At 45.1% G+C, this 15,183-nt stretch overlaps 1 protein-coding gene across 2 annotated transcripts; it reads left to right on the top strand.

The window, feature by feature from the left end:
* Positions 1 to 1,373: 1,373 nt before the first annotated feature.
* Positions 1,374 to 11,970, top strand: Cfap298 (cilia and flagella associated protein 298). 2 transcript variants are annotated; one of them, XM_027929205.3, is made up of 7 exons: positions 1,374 to 2,068; positions 4,165 to 4,332; positions 6,203 to 6,270; positions 9,442 to 9,600; positions 10,405 to 10,536; positions 11,252 to 11,347; positions 11,600 to 11,970. In XM_027929205.3, exons 1-7 carry the CDS (start codon positions 1,930 to 1,932, stop codon positions 11,708 to 11,710), a joined length of 873 nt encoding a protein of 290 aa, XP_027785006.1. In that variant the 5' UTR covers positions 1,374 to 1,929; the 3' UTR covers positions 11,711 to 11,970. The 2 variants fall into 2 exon arrangements, with proteins under 2 accessions (XP_027785006.1, XP_027785007.1); XM_027929206.2 differs by lacking the exons at positions 1,374 to 2,068; positions 6,203 to 6,270 and having other exon boundaries at positions 4,171 to 4,332.
* Positions 11,971 to 15,183: the final 3,213 nt, after the last annotated feature.

The raw sequence follows: 15,183 nt of genomic DNA on the forward strand, positions 1-15,183 counted from the left end.
CAGCCATTATGAATGACCTATAAATTATCTAGACCAGAAAGTTCATCACTGATGAACTTATGATGGTCTGTAGGCCCCTCCATCGTGGGCTACCGAACCAGGGTGACTCGGGTGAATTGAGGCTGGCACAAACAGATCACACTGACACAGAAAGTACCTTTTTTCAGAATGTTTCAGAACGGCTTCTCCACATGTAGCTGAAAAACACAGGAGGGAGGCTGGCAAGAGAGGGAGAGGGCACATCCTGAAACCTATTTATTGAGGGGAGTCCTTCAATACAACATTCCACCCAAAAAAGGTAAGGGGTAGTATTACAAAGGAACAAGAAGGCTGCCCACTCCTTTTGGGTAACGCCCACTCCCAAAGCCTTACTCCCTTGCCATCCCAGATGGGATCCACCTGTTTCTATGCTCTGGGAAACCAGTCTCCACATTTCCATCATTCAAGGCTAAGGGTTTTCGGCTCCTTATGTGGCAGTTCCCAACAATGGTCAAAGAATACCTTTGCCCTAAAAATGAACAGTACCTAAATACACAGAAAACTAGTCACAAAGCACAAGGCCACAGCAAATGTCATCTTTTTTTTTTTTTTTCTTTGAATATTTGAACCCACTTGGCTAACAGGACTTCATTCTGTTGCAGTCTAATCTCTGGGTGTTCAGAGAAGCAGACATGAATTAATCTTGCCACAGCCTAAGCTCTTAAAAGTGTCAGTGGCTCAGATCCCTCAGTTTATGTTGTTTTGAAGTCAGGTAACTGAGGTCAGTTATTCACGTATGGGGGACCTAAAGTTTGAGGTAAAATGCTTCAGAAGGGGGAATTCATTCCAAATTCTCGCATTTGGGATCTGAAACCGCTCTTTAAAACCTCAAAACAAAAACCACAAACTCCAAAACGTAGCAAACTACAGGTTTAGCATCATTACAAAGCCACATAGCACGTGCATCCTGTTTAGACTTCTTTATACCTCTATTTGAATTTGCCTTGCGCTTTCATTTTTGTTTTCCTATTCGTCGCACTAAATCTCCATGAGAGCCAAGACTCTGGATCCTCAGCTGTGTCGTAGGGCGCCAGGAAGAAACAGTGAGTACGCTGCTTGCCCTTCTGGTTAAGATGTGTTGGACGACACCTAACTGGATATTTTGGGGAGGACTGCTCTGCCACAACCTTGTGGGCTACCGTAGACACGTAAATCCGAATCAGCCTGCACAAATAAGTGCTGGCACTCGCCCAGGCCCTCAGGAGCCTCGAAACCGGACCTACGCAGACAACTGGAAGCAAAGACCTAGAGCTCTACTCCAAACTTCCCCAGACCGGAAGCAGCGTGAGTCGTTTCCGGAAGTAAAGACTGCCAACGGCGGAAAAGACTCTGGGATTTGGGGCGACTATGGGGAAAGTGTTGCTAAACCTGGCCCCTCTGGTGCCCATCAGCCCACCCATTCCCGACCTGGCACCTCCCTGCCTCGGCCCGCCCATTTCCCTGGGTGGAATCTTGGGCCCCTAGAGAGTCGGCTGGCGGTCCGCCCTCCCCTCCAGCGACTTAGTCTGAGTTGCTGGAGCAACGTCCACTTCCGGGGTCGGTTCGCTCGAATCCCGCTCCCCCCTGCGGCCTGGGTCGGCGGCCCTTGCGTTCCGTGTGGTTTGTTGCTCAGGCAGCAGCTACGCGCGGAATCGGGTTGTCGGGTGTCCGGCACCCGGGTTTTCCTACGCCGCTGACTCAGGGCTGGTTCTGACCGACCGTGGTTGCTGCTGGCAACGTACACTTCCGGGAGCGAGTGCCGGCCCCAGCCCGTTGGACGCCCGAACCCGGGGTTCCAACCTCCACAGCGGTTAGGTCGCCGCTGCTCGCCGCCGGGGAAGACCTCGACCCAGCCTGCAGGTCGCCTGTCGCGGTCCTTTTCGTCGCCTCGGCGGGGCCTCCAGGGCCGCCATGGTTCTACTGCACGTGAAACGGGGCGACGAGAGCCAGTTCCTCCTGCAGGCGCCGGGGAGCGCGGAGCTGGAGGAGCTCACGGCGCAGGTGGCCCGGGTCTACAACGGGCGGCTCAAGGTGCAGCGTCTCTGCTCAGGTGCGGCCGGCGGGGCCGTGTGCCGGGACGGCAGAGCCCGGGGCGGGCGCGGGGCGGGCGCGGGCCGGGCGGGTGAGGACTGGGCGCCCTGGGATGGAAGGTGGGCTCAGGGCAGGCCTCGGGGAGAACCAAGGATCAACAACAACGAAAATACGAAGAACGTAGAGTGGGTCTGACACCACCGGCTCCGAGGGGCAGTGGATGAGGCCCAGGGTCCCAACGTCCCAAGCCGGGATTCGGGGTGCTATGAATCAGTGGGAATAAAAGGGAGCCGAAAGACCGGGCTGAAGAACAGGTGTGAGGGTGGAATGGTACCCGCTTGGGTTTACAGACGGTGCTTGCCCTGTTTTGAGACACTCGAGGTAAAGCAGTGTCTGCCTTGGGACGTCCTTGAGAGGGGAGAAGCTGTGAGCAAGTGTTTCCCGTCTCCTTGGAAACAAGCGGGGTTCCCCGGTACAGTGTGTGGTCACCCCCCTCCACTCTAGAGCACCAGTGACCAATAGAAGGGAAGTGCCCCCGTTTATGGTGTCTCATCCGCATGCACGAGCTTCTTGTGGATGTTGAACACTTGAAACATGGCTGATGCTACCAAGGAACTGAATTTTTAATTTTTTCTCATTTTAATTAATTTTTAAAAGACACATTTGTATGGTAGCTTCTACATTTAAGAGCACAGCTTAGACCTTAACGTGATTTTCTGGTATTATTATAATTATTATCATCATTATTGAATGTGTATGTAACTGTATATACATATAGGACAACTATGTAAAATTAATAAACTTGTGATCTAGTAATATCTAACTATATAAAATAGGTTATATGATTTATTAAAATACATAAATGTGTGATTTTTGCACCATTGGGAATTTTTTTGTGGAAGCATTTTTTTTATTGGTTGCTCAAAACATTACAATGATCTTGAAATATCATATTTCATACATTTGATTCAAGTGGGATATGAATTCTTGTTTTTACCACTTGTACAGATTGCAGGATCACATTGGTTATACATCCACGTTTATACATACTGCCATATTAGTGTCTGTTCATGTTTTTAGGAGCATGTTAGTTTCTGAATTAAACGTGTGCTTCCAAAATAGGCTCAACATTATGTTATTTTTAAATTAAAGCATTTGAGAAGAAAAGGAACTCAATATATAAACTGAAAATGTGGTGCCGAATGTAAAAGTCATGTTGGTGTACTTAGAATCCAGTTGCCAGTGTCAGCTGTGACTCCGCAGGTATCAGTGTTCTGCCTTAGGAAGGGGAGATTGACTAAACAGATTGTCCCCCAGTTGCTGAGAGTCTAGAAGGGGGAAAATAAAATTCAGTTACACCATTCATTCCGTAGTATTGTATCCTTACAGGTCACATGATATCTTGACAATCTTGTGGGAACACCTAGTTCCACTTACCTTCTTCACAGAAAGAGAGGAAGGGAAGGAGGAGAGAGGAAAAAAGCGAGACAGTTTTATAAATTAATATGTAGATTGGTTGTGGGGTGAATGTATGTGGATTAGGAAGAATATAAAGCTATGCATTTGGATAATGAACATAATAACTAAAACACCGAGGCCCATGTCTCTTATTTTCGAGAGGTGTAGTAAGCTGCTTTAAATCCTCCCCACTGATTTATTTAAATTAACTATGAAGCAATACAAGCCAGCCTCAGATGATAGAGCTGTAAGCCAAGGAAGACTGGAGGTCCATAACTGTCTTGCCTGCCTCGCAAGGTCACACTTATGAGATCATCTGTGGGGACCCTTTGGGAAGATGGTAAAGCCCCAAATGCCTATGGAGGCTTTCCCTGACTTGATTTTGTACCTCCTGAGTTCCAGGCAGCACAGCATGGGGCAAAGGTTTAGCACACAGAATCTGCAGCCAACTGCCTGGGACTGGGGGTGAGTGCTTGAGCTCTCTCTGTTTCCATTGACTGAGCATGAATTGGTGACTTTGTCAAGGATCAGGGACAGGACTGGCACATAGTAAGTGTGCCAGATGGACTAGCTCTATGACCTTCCATTTTTGTGGGGTCTGAAATGTTACAGTGATGATTATGATATAGATTGTCTTAACATTCCCTTCTCTTTAAGAAATGGAAGAATTAGCAGAACATGGCATATTTCTCCCTCCCAATATGCAAGGACTGACAGATGAGCAGATTGAAGAACTGAAATTAAAAGATGAATGGGGCGAAAAATGTATCCCCAGTGGAGGTTCAGTATTTAAAAAGGATGATATCGGACGAAGGAATGGACAAGGTAATTGGCCATTTCTGTATGCAGGCCTGAAATACCAGTGTATGAAAGCAGTCATTGAAGTTAAAAACAAAACTATTCATTCTATACAAAGTTAGGAGAGAGTGCTTGGTGTGATTACTTGGTAAGACTAATCCAGAATGATTTAGGTGGATAAGGAGGCTTCTGCCTTCTTGTGGTTACTAAATTGCCACTAGATTTTAAGTGTATCAATGAACCATATGAAATTACCATTTCCATAGTTTAGAAATGGCTGAGTACTGGCAATTTTATATAGTTCAGTCCAGTAGTTTGGGGTAGGTGTTTATTGAAAATGTAATGAAGGTTGGGTGCTACCATTTGCAGATGTTGGGTTTGTTTAAAGGACATACCTCTCTGATGCAAAGCACTTTAGTATGGGGCAGAACACTGAAGAAATCCTCCTTTTGGTAGATGATTGATAATGTGGGATTGAAAGGGGTGAAAATCCTTTTTGATATCCCTTTTAACCTATGTAAAAAGCTCCATTTTATTTATAATTGATCATTTAAGAAACACCTAAATATCTACTATGTCCCTAAAACACTATTAAGAGCAGAAGAGCCTGGTGTGGTATAGTGGCTCTAGAAGCTGAAACAGGAGAACCGTGTGTTCAAAGCCAACCTCAGCCACTTGGTGAGGCCATGTCTCAGAAAGGGCTGAGGATGTGGCTCAGTGGTTAAGTGTTCTGGGTGTAATTCCTGGTACCCAAAAAATAAAAGAGCAGTATCCCTGCAGGGCCATTACAAGATCAAAAAAAAAGTTTTTTTTTTTTTTTTTTTTTTTTTAATATTGAGGATAATAAGGAGTCCAAATATTGTTCTTTTATTTATTTATTCATTTATTTTTTGGTGTTGGGGATTGAACTCCCCAGGGCCTTGCACATACAAAGTACATACTCTACCACTGAGCTGCTCTTATTCCTCAGCCCCATTTCCTTTGAATTTTCCTGGAAAATAGTTGGTTTTTTCCCATATCTTTTCATAACTAAACTCATTCTCAGTCTGGAGATATTCTTTGCTTTTTAGAAGAAATTACATCATCATCAACCAACAACAAAATATATATATATGTATGTGTGTATATGACCAGTTTTTTAGCAGTTCATTATTCATCTTTAAACAAATACTGCCCTAAATTACCCATTTCTATTCTAATACTGGTTTGTATTTCTAATATTTTCAATGTGTAATTAATACTGTTATTAATTAAGTATATGGTTTCAACTTGCTCTATAACCCCTAGGTTTATATACTCCATTTCCATATCTTTTGCTCCTAAACTTTCAAGTTATTTTTTTTTCCCCTTTTCTAAGAATCAGCAGATTATGGGCCATGTGCCACATGCAATCAGTTGCTTATTTATTTCATTTTTTATGCAGTGCTGGGGAATCAGTGCCTCATGCATGCTTTTGCTTTGCCACTGCCCTGCACCCCCAGCCCAGCTTTCCTATTTTTATAAGGTTTTACAGCCATCTGGTTCATTTAAATATTGTCTGTGGCTACTTTTGTGCTATTGTGGCCGAGTTGAGTAGCTGCACTGAAGCCTGAAAAGCTTAAAAGATTGACTGTCTGGCCTTACAAGAAGTTTGCTGGCCCTCTCTATGCAAGGATGGGTACTCCTACTCTTTGTAAATCTTTTTCACTTTATATACAGTACACTCGAGGCCTCTGTTGTCAAGATGGGATTATTACCTAATTCCCCACAGCTAGGCTTCCTGAGTCCCTCCCCTACGTTCCAGAGGCACAGGCTCTCTCCTTGCACCTGCTTCCTGACTCTCACAAGAGGTTCAGGAGAGTCCAGAGACTGTATATTTGATGGCTGTCTCTCTTCCTCTTCTTTTTTATTTTTATAGCTCCAAATGAAAAAATGAAGCAAGTTTTAAAGAAGACTATAGAAGAAGCCAAAGCAATAATATCTAAGGTCAGCTTTTTAAAATGATGCTCTAAAGCTAGTCTTTTGAAATACAGTTTCTAAAATGGTGTCTTCTGGAATTACCTGTCAACCAATGTTTTCTGTTTGTTTTTAAATTTTTGCCTTCAGAAGCAAAAGAAACAAGCATGTTTGGGGTGGGCCCTAGCTTTTCCTTTATATAATTATGAAGGTTATCCAAAATCCTTCTAATTCTTACCAGGCAGACAAGTTTTTGTTGATCTGTGTGAAAATAGGTTCATATTTATAATGCAAGTATGAATTAACTTAAACTGATTTTGTTTCTTTTACCTATGTGAAGAACTTAAGAATAAGTACAGGGGGATTTGAGTATCATGGCCATAGAATAGCCCTGTGATTCTTGATTGATACAGTTTGTGTTTAATATAAATTAGTTTTTTTGTAATTTTCTCAAATATTTATATAAATGTATTTTACAGAAGGAGAGGCATAAATGATATCATTGATATGCAGGTAATGTGCATCTGGCAGAAAATAATTTAAAATAATTTTAAAAGATACTTAAAGAAATGTCATTTTTACCTGTTGCATTTACTTTTAGTGGATGACGTTAGTTGCTGCCGCCTCATCTGCGATTATCTTGATTTAACTGCTTTTTCTTGTACTCCTTCTGATTCACTTGGCAAAACTGTTACTTTAAATATTTCTGAGACTCTTGAAGCCCTTAACTAATCTTTCAAGAGCATCAGGGAAGACTTTCTATTAATTTAGTAAAGGCTCTGTAAAGACTTACTGGAAAGGCCTTGGTTCCATACAATGTTTGCGAAATGCATTCGGCCTAAGAACCTTTTAAAAAGTAATAATAATAAATGTCAACCTCTCGTTATTTCAGCACATCTCAAGACATGGTAAGAAAACAGCAGGCTGGAGTGTTCCACCCCTTTTGCTCCACACAGTGTGTTCTGTGGAAATCCTATTTGTTTGCGGCACTTCTTGTCTTTGCCTGTAGATTTACCAGGGTGCTTTTTCCTTGGCCCTCATTTTCCCTTAGTGTTTTATCTCTTCTGCCAACTGCAGATTCCATCCCTCTTCATCTAACTCTTGCACGCCTGTCCTCTGCCCCAGCATCTTCCTGAAACTGAAGCCCAAGTTTCTGAGATGGCTGTACCTCAGTGTCCAGCAGCACTTCAAACTCAAATTTTCTAGAACTGAACTCATTTGTTCCCTCACTCCTTTCCCCTCCATATTCTGTACCTAAGACTGAGCACACCACGCCAGCTTTTCTGTTTTGGTTAACAGAACCACCAGTGTTTTGGTTGACAGACTGCAACCCTGTGTCTTCAGTGTGTCCCCTGTCCCCCATGTGCTTTACGTCCTAAACTGCCTGCTCCTGAGATGCCTCTTAAGTCCACCTCCTTCCTTTAGTTCTGCAGCCACCTCAAAGCTTCTGTAACCTTCTGCTTTCCGATACCAACTGGGTGTCCTATAATACATGTCAGTTCTGACACTCAACTATCCACAGCACAGACACCACAAGTTAAGAGCAAAACCCTTCAGTTCTGACACTACTGGAGTTAGTATCAGATCCCACAAGTTAGAGGGCAGGGTGACCACCATCACTCCTCCTACCTTCAGGCACCAGCTGCAAGTGGGTTCCCCACAGTACCCACACTTCTCTGTAACCTGGGTATAAATTTGGGGCTTCCCATTTCCCCACCCCAACTTAGTAATTTGTTAGAGTGACTCAACTCATTGAAAGCACTATATTCATGTTCACACATCCATTATAAAGCTTGCAACTCAGAAATGGTCAAGCAGAAGAGGAGCAGAGCTCCTGTGCTTTCTGCCCACGGAGTCTGTGTGTGTGACCAGAACATCAGTGTATCCACCTACCAGGAAGTCCCACTGAGCCTTTATCCCCAGAATTTTTATCAAGGTTTGACAGGCATGATTAAGTCATTTGGCCGCCTGATCAAGTTCAGTATAGCCACCCTCCCCTCCCTGGTGGTTGGGGCTCAGGGTGAGGCTGAAAGTTTCAATCCTCTAATTATGAACTTGATCTTTCTGGCATGGCCAGCCCTTTCCTGGAAACCATCTTAGTCCATTTTTTTGTTCCTATAACAAGATACCCGTGGCTGAGTACTTTACAAAGAAGCTTTATTTGCTTACAAGCTTGGTAGCTAAAAGTCCGTTGTCAGATGATCCCATATGTTTGACTGTAAGACACACATACACCCCCCACCACACACACATGCATGCGTCGCTGTGTCACAACACAGCAGAGTGTGCAAAAGGGGCCATTCGAGTAGGATAGCCTCACTAACAACAGCACACTTTTGCAAGAACTTAATCAGGATCCTATGAGCACTACATTAGTCCCTTCCAAGGATGGCATCCCTGTGACCTAATCACCTCCCACTGGGCCCCATCTCTTAACATTGCTTTGCCATGTGCAGCGCAGGTTTTCAGTGCTCACCATGGATCACTTTGTTAGCACCAATTTGGGTATTGGTGAAAGGGGCTTTGTTATAAATAACAAGAGACTCCTATCATTCTATTTGAAGCTCTGTGCTAAGAGCCAAGGGCAAAGCCAGATATGCCCTTTATTGTGTCACCCATTCCTCTGTAACTGGTCTCCCTCTAATTAGGTCCATTCTACCCACTTCAAGGTTAATCTCCCAAAATATCACTCCTTCCCAGAAGAGCCAGTCACTGCCCGTCACCTGGCAGAGTAAATGCGAACTCCTTGCTGGCTCCCACAGCCATACAAACAGCAGTCTGCCCAGCCCCGTCTCTCTTCTCCTGCCTGCCTGGGGCCAAGTGGGTTGGTACCTGCACTTCTCTGCTCTCTGTGTCCTGAAGCACCTGCTCGCAGTTCCACCTTTCCAGTCCCCTCATGTTTTAAGGCCCACGTCAGAGGCCTTGTCCCCCCACAGCCTTTCCTTACCCTCTCCCATCCATGCTGCTAGATTTGACCCTTTCTTCAAGCGCCACACTTCTCGCTCTGCTGCTCATAGTCTGCTGTCTGATCCATGCCGCAGTGGACCTGGCTTAGTCCTCAGGTAGATGGAAGTCACTTGAAGAGCAAGAACTGTGTGATTGCTGTTTGTTGTGCTGGCAGGAGTCTTCTACTGGAGCCTGAGCAACACTTACTGCGTGGACTGACCAGGTTGTAGGTAACAGTGCCTCATCCACTTTCAGAAACAAGTGGAAGCCAGTGTCTGTGTCACCATGGAGATGGTAAAAGACGCCCTGGACCAGCTTCGAGGTGCAGTGATGATTGTTTACCCCATGGGGTTGCCGCCCTATGATCCCATCCGGATGGAATTTGAAAATAAAGAAGATCTGTCAGGAACTCAGGTACGGGTTCCTGGGCAGTCTGGAGGGGAGGTCATGTTCCCTCGAAGCCCTTCTGGCTTGGCTGTCCTCTTAAGGGAGCAGTTTTTGCTTCATGCTTCAGAGCAGTGTTCAGAATTCAGGAAAGGACCCTGAGAGGGTGGTAGTCAGAGATGAGGGATTCCATCCTTGGCAGGGGGTGTATGTCTGTCTTACAGTCAAACATATGGGATCATCCTCACCTCAGAGGATTTTTGAAGATCATTTCTATTTTCTTTGGCTGCTGGAAAGCCAGAAACCTAACTTGTGCTGTTTCCACCCAAAGATATCAGCCTTTTTCCATGACATTTTGTGTTATAGCCTTACACCGTGGTCACTGTTCTTTCCCCACTCTTACAGTCCATTTTCCTTTGAAATTTTCATTTATTCTTTTTAGGTAACATATATCTTGCTAAGCCACCTTGAGTAGGTGGAATATGCAGAAACAGAGAAGCAGCCCCATATGCCTGTTTTTCCCTGGATTCCATGGTTTCCCCATGGCCATAGGTCCATCTAAGAAGGACCTGGTATTACAGATGAGGTTACTCCCCATTTACCACAGCACAAAGGTAACTGAGTCTGGGCCTGATTGGAAACTTAACAGGGATGATGCTAAAAACAGCAAGAACTCTGAGTGGGATGGAGGATGGGGGTCCCCTGTGGGGAAAGGAGGATGCCAGAAGCTGTCCCCTGCTGGAAGGGCCACTGCCAGGCTCTGCAGCCCTGGGAGGAGCCACACCTGTGGCTCATCCTCACACCTTTGAAGCCAGTTCTTCTGATTGACCCCAGGCAGGACTCAGTGTCATTAAAGAATCAGAGGCGCAACTGTGGTGGGCAGCCAAGGAGTTAAGAAGAACAAAGAAGCTTTCAGACTATGTGGGGAAAAATGAAAAAACCAAAATTATTGTCAAGCTTCAACAAGTAAGTATCTTTGCTTTAACATAAAAGTGTTTCTTATTTATGTTCAAACTGATAACAATATGTAGTACCTGAAAGATTTAAACTATTTGTACAAATACTTGAATCCTGTTGGCTTGGGCTTACAGTAAATATATTCTCTGTGTACACAATAAAAACTGGAAGAAAATGTGGCTTAATTGGTCATATCTGGAGTTTATGTTAATTTGTAGGGAGGAGGTATGTGCCATGTTAATTTCAACCTAAAAAAGCAAGGCTGCAAGTCAATAAAAATGTGTTCTGAAATGACAGATCCAGCCTAGAGCACTTCTAAGTTTCACAAGCCCCCAGTGCTCTGCAGAGGAAGAGGAGGAAGGGGCAGAGTCCTCTAAGTTTGTCACACAGCTGTCCGCCTGCGGGGCTGCCTTGGTTTATGCATGCTCCTAAATCACGGCTCTATGATGTTGGGAACAAAGCCCTCCACAGTGTCTGTCTCCCACCCCCATTGGGCCTGCAGTGGCCCTCTTGGGAGTGGCTGTGACGGGGACAGCATAGTGCAGCTGCTGTCTCCAGAGCACAGGTACTGTGAAATCCAAGACACCCCATAATATTCACATTGAATCATCAGATGTGGATGACTTTCAGATGGCAGAGGCAGTTGTAAATCCTTTGTTCCAACTTTCTGGATTATTGATGCAAGAAGAATCCTTAGTCTACAATTTGCTTTCCTCTTTTTTAGAGGGGACAGGGAGCACCAGCCCGCGAACCTATTATTAGCAGTGAGGAGCAGAAGCAGCTGATGCTGTATTATCACAGGCGACAGGAGGAGCTCAAGGTAGCTGTTTGGTGGTGGGTTTTCAACAGAGCTGGGACCCAGGGCTTGTGCCCCATGCCTCACCTCAGGGCTAGGGGCAGGTGGGGCTGCAAGTTCTGTAGGATGTCAGGGAGGGACCTTCCTAGAGCTTCTGCCTCTCTCCAGGGATGTCCCCCAGGTTATCTGGAAGCATCCTGCTCTGGGAGGGCAGGGAGAGGGGAGGTTGGCCACCTTCCTGAGATGCCTTCCTGAGCAAGACATATTTATTTCCAGAAATTGGAAGAAAATGATGATGATACCTGTTTAAATTCTCCATGGGCAGATAACACTGCTTTGAAAAGACAGTTTCATGGGGTAAAGGACATAAAGTGGCGACCAAGATAAAGCTCACCAGTTGCTGAAGCTTTCAAAACTACTATCCCATCTTTCTTTTAGGCAAAATAATTACCATCTTTGATGAAAAATGTTGAAATTTCTACTTTCCCAGTTTTCACTCTGATTTTTAAAATAACAGTTATTCAAAGTTCTTAGAACTTAATAAATATATCCTCAAAAGAAAATGTGTAAAATTATTTTGTTTCAGGACAGCTATGAAATGTCTTAGGGTTTTTTGATAAAATACTAATGACATGATTACAACATGATTTTTGTCTTCCTGGTTTCTTTATGTTCTAGTAAAAACTGCATTAGAGAAAATTCAAGAGTAGCTTTTCCTTCATAGCAAGTTCACCCACTCTGACATGGAGCTTGACTGTCGGTGACCACTAGAGGGCACCAGATCCATACTGTCCTGTGCATTTCTCCTCAGTTGGTTGGAAACTGAAATCTCAGTCTGTGAGGCTTGGGTCTCACTCTGCCCAAGGGTCTAACTACAGCCACGCATCTCCAAACCTCCAAGATGAAGTTTGCCTCCTGGCCAGTGCCTCTCTGCCCTTGTCTGCCAGGAGTAAAGGCCACCTGTGACGGCAGTTGGTAGCCAGGCTGGTCCTGACCTAGGAATTTAAGATCCTTTATTCTCCTTCAGTAGATTTCTACAGAGTAGATCGGGTACTGAAAATATGTGCAGGTCCTGGTGAAAGGTGGCAGGGCTTCCTTCAGGCCCAGCCTCCGGTTCTCAGTGTGCTAGGGGACCAATGGCATCAGGCTTAGGCAGCCACATTTTGCTTATTGACCATGGTGGAGTGTGTGGTTCACCCATCATCCTTTGATTTTAAATAGTCCAGCCTGTTGTGCCTATGAACTCTGACCCTTCAGCTGCTGTGGTGCCACTCAAACTACCTGTGTCAGCCAGGAGTGGCCTAGAAACCCACTTACGCTTGACCTCCAAGATGTGGTTCTCCTAGTTAGAGGGAACACAGCTTGCCTGCCCCAAGGAAAAATGAGTTATGAGGGCATTTCTCTATGCTGGCCTTCCTGTGCCCACTGCTCTCTCCTGCCTCAGTGCCTGAGCTCCTCACCATGGCCACAAAGAGGAGGTGTGGGGACAGTTTCCTAGTCCCATTGTGGGAATTCAACCAGTTACCCCTCTACACATCTCCATGGGACGGAGGAAGTAAAACTGGAGCTCAGCAGATTGGTCCAGACTACCCCAACCACCTGGAGGAGATGACCTGGGCTCCTGACAGAGGCTGCAGCAAAACTAAGCCCTGGACATGTTCATCCTCCCCTCTCCCCACCCTCCTCCCTGCTCCCTTCCATCACCAAGTTGCTTTGGGTGGCTGCCTCAGAGCTGGCTCAGGAGTTAAGCTGCTTTCAAAATTGTTTCCTAAAGTGGGGTGTAGCTGGCTATGTGCCATGCTGTGTCTTCCTTTTTCTGGTCGTCAAGTTTTGTAAAACCAAATTTGCGTCTCTCTTCTCTTTGATTATTGCTTTAAGTGTGTCTGCCTGAAAAGTTTTTGGCCTTAGGTGATATAAAAGTTTGCTCTAAAAATCTGTTTTTATTTGAGGAGCACTCTCTTTGACAATGTGTGGTTTATATGCATAGATTCACACTCAAACTTGAAAGAGTGAATGAAGGCACACATCACGGTAGATCATGTGAAGAAACACTACTCCCACCAGGGTGCTCTAGTGGCCGTATTCTGTGACTTCATATAATCAGCAGAAATTACTAACCAGAGCCACTCATTTCTGTGTGAAGAGTTCACTCGATTCCTTGCATCACACTCTACTGCTGTATCGTGTACCTGTGTGAAAAGAACAATCTTCTCTGCCTTCCTTCTGGCCCCCTAAACTCTTAAGTGTCCCAAGGTAACTGCTCATTGGAATGTAAGCTGTGAGTGGCCTCTTTCACCATCCCTGAGGATGGGGTGACAGACAGGCAGGCCCTTGTGCCTACTCTGCTCACCACGCTATGTGAATTCTCTTTGTATAAACTTCTGACTCATTCAGAGTCACACAGCTAGTGAGGGTGGCACTCAGGGACCACACCTAGGACTTGCTCAGGAGGTCCCAAGACATCATCCTAGTGGCAAAAGTTAGCTTGGCAATGCACACTATCGATTAGCTCAAGTTTGTGGTCTAGGTTTTGTTTTCTTCTGCTTTTAATCCAATGTACATCTTTGGATTAATGTTGAAAGGACATGAAGTGACTGTTGTGTAAGTAGTAGTCCACCTGGCTCTGTGGTTTTATCTTTTGACCTAACTTGTCTTATTGGGTTATTTCGTGGAGACCAGGAATGCTAGTCATAAAACTTCACACCACCTAAAATGTTTTTGACCAACAAACTGACCACACCAGGCAGTATTTCTGTCACAGGATTACCTCGCTCCTTGGCCAGCTACACTGCAAAGAATGTGCCATCAAGCTTGAAATTAACTGCCACATGCTTAAGAGCACAATAGCACCGGGGAGTGTCAGCCCTGCCAAATTCCTATCCAAGACCTCAGCAGCCACTTTTTGGAGAGGTGATGAGAGAGAATGGCCTGACAGTGGTGTCAAGGCCATTGACAACACTTCACTGTCAAAGCCCCGGAGTTGGCCTTCCTTGTTGCTGAGAGTCCAAGGACAGATGTGGTTGCTTCCCCGGAGAATTCAATACTAGATATGGTAGTAATGGCAGCCAGCATTCAGTTAGACCTCAGTATTTCCCAGACACTTGTACCAAGCACTTATTTTTTTCATTTATACCTCCCAACAGCCAAACTAGGAAGAAACTACTATTGTTACTTCACAAATTAGAAAAACCAAAGCTCAGAAAGGTTAAACTGCCCAAGAGGCAAGAGGATAAGTTCAAGTCCAGACCATACAACAAGGAGAAGTCCTGGCCCCAAATTTTTAAAAAGATCTGGGGATGTAGCCGCAGTAGCAGAGTGTTTGCCTAGCGTATATGAAGTCCTGGGTTCAATCTTTGGCACTGGAAAAGGGAGGCTAATCCCATTCGTGAGAGTTCTACTCTCCTGACCTAATCGCCCCCAGTGTCCCACCTCCTGATACCATCACCTTGTGGCTTAGGTTTCACCTGTGAGTTGGGGGGACACAAATACTCAGTTTCTTGCAGTTCACTAACCTCTTAAAGGGAAAGAGAGATACCTCTGCCCACCTTTGAGATGCTTTAAGCAAAAAGGGCACTTGGTTCAACTCTAAAACAGCCACTGCTCCAGACCATAAAAGAATGTGTCTGAGGAGAAATCCCTCCTGCTTCCAGGCCCGATGCAGGCAGGTCACAGGATGCTGGGTCACTAGCAAGACTCAGAGGTCCGTGGATGGATGGATTCCCATAGGCTAATCCCTGCTCCATTATTACTTTGGATAAATCATATTCTCTGTCTTCAAATCAAGAAAGCAACAGCTGAGGCTGTCCTGCCATTCCAGTAATGACGCAGCATCCCCACGAAGTGCAGAATGGAAAGCATCA

This window comes from Marmota flaviventris, chromosome 8 (assembly GCF_047511675.1).
Source record: "Marmota flaviventris isolate mMarFla1 chromosome 8, mMarFla1.hap1, whole genome shotgun sequence".
Taxonomy (NCBI): Eukaryota; Metazoa; Chordata; class Mammalia; order Rodentia; family Sciuridae; genus Marmota; species Marmota flaviventris.

Bases quoted from the DNA above. Each gene is read 5' to 3' on its own strand.
- Cfap298 (XM_027929205.3), top strand. From the start codon at position 1,930: ATGGTTCTACTGCACGTGAAACGGGGCGACGAGAGCCAGTTCCTCCTG. The intron at 4,333-6,202 runs GTAATTGGCCAT...TTATTTTTATAG, and splicing joins CGGACGAAGGAATGGACAAG to CTCCAAATGAAAAAATGAAG. The intron at 9,601-10,404 runs GTACGGGTTCCT...GATTGACCCCAG, and splicing joins AAGATCTGTCAGGAACTCAG to GCAGGACTCAGTGTCATTAA.